Source organism: Sphaeramia orbicularis, chromosome 24, assembly GCF_902148855.1.
Source record: "Sphaeramia orbicularis chromosome 24, fSphaOr1.1, whole genome shotgun sequence".
NCBI lineage: Eukaryota > Metazoa > Chordata > Actinopteri > Kurtiformes > Apogonidae > Sphaeramia > Sphaeramia orbicularis.
The window spans coordinates 49,956,195-49,962,539 of record NC_043979.1 but is presented as its reverse complement, the minus strand read 5'-3'; the positions used below and the strand labels follow the sequence as shown (position 1 = coordinate 49,962,539).

The 6,345-nt window shown below is 46.1% G+C and overlaps 1 protein-coding gene across 2 annotated transcripts; it reads right to left on the bottom strand.

Moving 5' to 3' along the window:
• Positions 1 to 2,152: 2,152 nt before the first annotated feature.
• Positions 2,153 to 6,087, bottom strand: LOC115415299 (claudin-20-like). 2 transcript variants are annotated; one of them, XM_030128820.1, is made up of 2 exons: positions 5,955 to 6,087; positions 2,153 to 3,012 (listed from the first exon to the last, which is right to left on the bottom strand). In XM_030128820.1, exon 2 carries the CDS (start codon positions 2,958 to 2,960, stop codon positions 2,172 to 2,174), a length of 789 nt encoding a protein of 262 aa, XP_029984680.1. In that variant the 5' UTR covers positions 2,961 to 3,012; positions 5,955 to 6,087; the 3' UTR covers positions 2,153 to 2,171. The 2 variants fall into 2 exon arrangements, with proteins under 2 accessions (XP_029984680.1, XP_029984679.1); XM_030128819.1 differs by lacking the exon at positions 5,955 to 6,087 and having other exon boundaries at positions 2,153 to 3,165.
• Positions 6,088 to 6,345: the final 258 nt, after the last annotated feature.

Here is a 6,345-nt window from a genome sequence, read left to right as displayed (position 1 = left end):
CACACTTTAACCCTGTGCTGTCCAGGTGAGTATATTAAACACACTTTAGCCCTCCGGTGTCCAGGTGAGTATATTAAACACACTTTAACCCTGTGCTGTCCAGGTGAGTATATTAAACACACTTTAACCCTGTGCTGTCCAGGTGAGTATATTAAACACACTTTAACCCTCTGCTGTCCAGGTGAGTATATTAAACACACTGTAACCCTCTGCTGTCCAGGTGAGTATATTAAACACACTGTAACCCTCTGCTGTCCAGGTGAGTATATTAAACACACTTTAACCCTCTGCTGTCCAGGTGAGTATATTAAACACACTTTAACCCTGTGCTGTCCAGGTGAGTATATTAAACACACTTCAACCCTGTGCTGTCCAGGTGAGTATATTAAACACACTTTAACCCTGTGCTGTCCAGGTGAGTATATTAAACACACTTTAACCCTGTGCTGTCCAGGTGAGTATATTAAACACACTTTAACCCTCTGCTGTCCAGGTGAGTATATTAAACACACTTTAACCCTCTGCTGTCCAGGTGAGTATATTAAACACACTTTAGCCCTCTGCTGTCCAGGTGAGAATATTAAACACACTTTAGCCCTCCGGTGTCCAGGTGAGTATATTAAACACACTTTAACCCTGTGCTGTCCAGGTGAGTATATTAAACACACTTTAACCCTGTGCTGTCCAGGTGAGTATATTAAACACACTCTAACCCTCCGGTGTCCAGGTGAGAATATTAAACACACTTTAGCCCTCCGGTGTCCAGGTGAGTATATTAAACACACTTTAACCCTGTGCTGTCCAGGTGAGTATATTAAACACACTTTAACCCTGTGCTGTCCAGGTGAGTATATTAAACACACTTTAACCCTCTGCTGTCCAGGTGAGTATATTAAACACACTTTAACTCTCTGCTGTCCAGGTGAGTATATTAAACACACTTTAACCCTGTGCTGTCCAGGTGAGTATATTAAACACACTTTAACCCTCTGCTGTCCAGGTGAGTATATTAAACACACTTTAACCCTCTGCTGTCCAGGTGAGTATATTAAACACACTTTAACCCTCTGCTGTCCAGGTGAGTATATTAAACACACTTTAACCCTCTGCTGTCCAGGTGAGTATATTAAACACACTTTAACCCTCTGCTGTCCAGGTGAGTATATTAAACACACTTCCTGTTCTTAAAGCTCAGATTATCTGAATTCAACAGTTGTTCATTTGTGTCTGATTGTTTAAATTCTGATCCATCCACTAAATCCATCCCATAATAAACAGTGTTAAATTCCTACACTAACACCCTTCTACCAAATGAGTAAAAATACACACTGACACATTTAACATTTGACCTAGAACCAAAAATAATAATAATATGAACTAGTGTTGGCGTTCATCACTGACAGATGACAGGACGAACAAAGAAAATAATAAATAATCTAATTTATATGTAGAATATTGAGGAAAAAAAACTATTTCTTTTTTTTGCATCAAAATATGGTTTGTTTACATTACAAACATGTCATTTAAAGGGTTAAAATATGACAAATATGGAGTATTTGGTGTTTTTATTTAGGGCTCAAGTTGATGAAACACAAAAAAGAAAATATGGAGACCACTGTGACATTAGAATGGATCTGTGCATATTATGGGCTGTCTGATGTGGAAGGGTTCTGTGCATATTATGGGCTGTCTGATGTGGAAGGGTTCTGTGCATATTATGGGCTGTCTGATGTGGAAGGGTTCTGTGCATATTATGGGCTGTCTGATGTGGAAGGGTTCTGTGCATATTATGGGCTGTCTGATGTGGAAGGGTTCTGTGCATATTATGGGCTGTCTGATGTGGGTTTGCCACCAGAGGTTTAAACCTTCAGGACTGGGATGAAAACATTCGTTATGTGTAGATCCAACATTTCATTTGTGTATGTGTTTATCTTTAGTACTATCTTTGTCCTTTTTTTTTTTTTTTTTTTTTTACATTCTCTTGTTCTTGGGGGGGGGGGGGATCAGGTCTGGGTCCCCGGGGGCCTCCGTCCACCTTTAATTTGCCTCATTTTCTGGTTGTTATGTTGAGCAGCTGCACTTTAATTTCTCCATTTCAGTGTGTGGTCACTCCCCCACCCCCAGCCCCGCCCCCAGCCCCACCCCCCTCCAGCGATGCTCTGCTGGGGGGGTTAGACGTACTCCTGGAGGCTGTAGCTGTCTCTGATGTCCTTCAGAGGAGGTTTGGAGGGGGACGCGTACAGTTTCGGGTCCCGTTTCTCCGGCGGTCCCTCGTTCTCCTGACGCCGCGGCGCTTTGTTCGGCCTCCTCTGATGCTCCGCCCTCAGGCCCCGCCTCCTCTGCCGTTCCGGCCTGTCCGGTTCGGCGGGGGAAGCCCAGTCCGAACGGCTCGACCCGGTCCCAGGACACGACAGACAGAAGATGACGCCCCCGGCCAGGAGGAAGCCGGCGGAGATGAAGGTGACGCACAGCGCCCCCCCCGGCTGGTACTTGCTGCTGTCGGGCAGGTCCGTGGTCAGAAAGGCGCTGATGACCTCGTTGGTGAACCAGGACGCCGGGACCAGGACCATGAAGCTGGCCAGGACGAAGCAGCCCCCCGCCGCCACGGCCGTGCGCCCCTTAGCCCGGCGCCCGCCCCCCCAACGTGTGCACTTGAGCCCCAGGGACGCCAGGCAGAGCCCCAGCGACGCCACCACGCAGGACAGGACCATGGCGGCGCGCGTGGCCTGCAGGTGCGGCGGCAGCGACAGCATGGAGCTCTTGACGGTGCAGCTGAAGACGCCGGAGCTGTACCAGACGCAGTCCATCCACAGGCCCTGCATCTGCGACACCGGCGTCATCAGGCTGGTCCACGCCGTGGCGCTCACCTTCCAGTTGGGCAGCAGCGTGGCCACGGTGGCGCCCAGGACGCCCAGCAGCGCCAGCACGAACGCCAGGATCTGAACGGCGGCGGGCAGCATGGCTCCGACTCCGACACCCGCCCGGCGGTAGATGAGGCGGGGCTGCGGCGATCTGAAACCACACAAATGAGGAGTGAAGCCGGCGTGACGGACGCTCAGACCATTACAGCTGATCATCCACGCCAACAGTGTCCATTTACAGACGCAGCTGCTCACACGCCAAACCGTCGCCATGGCGATTATTTAAAACTGAAGACAAGTCCTTCAACCATGAGCAGGAGCAGTTTGACCAAGTTGGACTTTAATTTGTAATCCAGACGCTTTCAGATCTATTTACTGTAACAAGAATCTGAGGAGAATTTAAAGGGATTTTTTTTGTTTTTAACCCTTACAGACCCAAACGTCCTCCTTTAACCCTTAAAAACCCAAACGTCCTCCTTTAACCCTTACAGACCCAAACGTCCACCTTTAACCCTTACAGACCAAACGTCCACCTTAAACCCTTACAGACCCAAACGTCCACCTTTAACCCTTACAGACCCAAACGTCCTCCTTTAACCCTTAAAAACCCAAACGTCCTCCTTTAACCCTTACAGACCCAAATGTCCACCTTAAACCCTTACAGACCCAAACGTCCACCTTTAACCCTTACAGACCCAAACGTCCTCCTTTAACCCTTAAAAACCCAAACGTCCACCTTTAACCCTTACAGACCCAAACGTCCACCTTAAACCCTTACAGACCCAAACGTCCACCTTTAACCCTTACAGACCAAACGTCCACCTTTAACCCTTACAGACCCAAACGTCCACCTTAAACCCTTACAGACCCAAACGTCCACCTTTAACCCTTAAAGACCCAAACGTCCACCTTAACCCTTACAGACCCAAACGTCCACCTTTAACCCTTACAGACCCAAACGTCCACCTTTAACCCTTACAGACCCAAACGTCCACCTTTAACCCTTAAAGACCCAAACGTCCACCTTAACCCTTAAAGACCCAAACGTCCACCTTTAACCCTTACAGACCCAAACGTCCACCTTTAACCCTTAAAGACCCAAACGTCCACCTTTAACCCTTACAGACCCAAACGTCCACCTTTAACCCTTAAAAACCCAAACGTCCTCCTTTAACCCTTACAGACCCAAATGTCCACCTTTAACCCTTACAGACCCAAACGTCCACCTTTAACCCTTACAGACCCAAACGTCCACCTTTAACCCTTAAAAACCCAAACGTCCTCCTTTAACCCTTAAAAACCCAAACGTCCTCCTTTAACCCTTAAAAACCCAAACGTCCTCCTTTAACCCTTAAAAACCCAAACGTCCTCCTTTAACCCTTACAGACCCAAATGTCCACCTTTAACCCTTACAGACCCAAACGTCCACCTTTAACCCTTACAGACCCAAACGTCCACCTTTAACCCTTAAAAACCCAAACGTCCTCCTTTAACCCTTACAGACCCAAATGTCCACCTTAAACCCTTACAGACCCAAATGTCCACCTTTAACCCTTACAGACCCAAACGTCCTCCTTTAACCCTTAAAAACCCAAACGTCCACCTTTAACCCTTACAGACCCAAACGTCCACCTTAAACCCTTACAGACCCAAACGTCCACCTTTAAACCCTTACAGACCAAACGTCCACCTTTAACCCTTACAGACCCAAACGTCCACCTTAAACCCTTACAGACCCAAACGTCCACCTTTAACCCTTAAAGACCCAAACGTCCACCTTTAACCCTTACAGACCCAAACGTCCACCTTTAACCCTTACAGACCCAAACGTCCACCTTTAACCCTTACAGACCCAAACGTCCACCTTTAACCCTTAAAGACCCAACGTCCACCTTTAACCCTTAAAGACCCAAACGTCCACCTTTAACCCTTAAAGACCCAAACGTCCACCTTTAACCCTTACAGACCCAAACGTCCACCTTTAACCCTTAAAGACCCAAACGTCCACCTTTAACCCTTACAGACCCAAACGTCCACCTTTAACCCTTACAGACCCAAACGTCCACCTTTAACCCTTACAGACCCAAACGTCCACCTTTAACCCTTACAGACCCAAACGTCCACCTTTAACCCAAAAAATGAATAAAAAAACCAACAAAATAATAAATAATGTGGAAAAAGTAAGCACAAAATTTGCTAAAGAAGCACCAAAATGAACAAAAATTGATAATAAATCATCAAAATAATAAGTAACATCAACAAAATAAGCTACAAACTGAACTAAACTGAAGAAGAAAATAAAAATAAAAACAAAAAAACAGATTAAAAAAATCTAAACATTGCTTCAGCAGTAAAACCAATGGAGTTGGATAAGTGCCAGTGAATGGACACATTGGGATAATAAAATGAACAAAAAGAAATGAAATACTTTACAAAATAATAAATAAATCGGAAAAAAAAAGAATTGACTAGAATGAAGTAAAAAAGGAAAAAAAAGCAGTTGAATTAACAAACAGAATAAAGTCATCAATAAAATGAGCAAAAATGAAAAATAAAACAAAACAAGAAGGAATTGAATAAAATAAAGTTGTAGATACTTTATGTTCATTTAATGATACATTTTACTGTAAAAGTCACTTTTTCTTCAGTTTTCTCTGTTTCTGACATCATAACCTTTGAATTTACTTTAATGAACATCACTGAATTAAATATAGAAAAATATAGGATTTATACTGAAAACATGGAAAATACAGACCATAATATTAGAATAAATGGAGATAGAAGAGTTGGAATTTGGGACATGAACAGTTGTGGGTGTTTAAGGGTTAAAACCAAACAAATGTGTGGAAGAAGACGACCATGTGACGGACGTGTCCTTCAAAGGTTCTGATGGAACCTGAGGACGTTTCAGATCCAGGTCCAGATGAACCCCTGGACCTGGAGGAACCCAACCCCTGGATCCAGAGGAACCCGACCCGTGGACCCAGAGGAACCCGACCCGTGGACCCAGACGAACCCGACCCGTGGACCTTTACGGCCTCTGCACATGAACCCAACTCATCTGACGTGGACTCCGTAAAAGCCGAAGCTCACCTGAAGTGGGTTCAGCCTCCGACCGTCTCCGTGGCAACCGTCCGTACACTTTCATCCCATGTTGGAGAAGCTGCAGCCGCTGGACCGTTTCATTCTGAAGCCGGTCTGGACCAGAGCAAGTCCATGAAGCGGCGTTGGGTTTGGGTTTGGTTTGGGACTGTGAAGGTCAGCGCCGCCGCAGAGCCTCGCTCTTATCTGATGAGTTGACGGCGAGGTGCGACAGTCACGCAACGCCGCAGAAGCTCACAAAAGACGCAAAAAACCAGCTGAAAACGCGTCTGTGCGGCCGTTTCAGTCGCAGATCTTCACTTTCCGCCTCCTCGTTTTAGGGGGAAATTGTTTGGCGAGCGTTTGGGAAAATGCAGCGGAGCCTTTTCAAACTGCAGAGGTA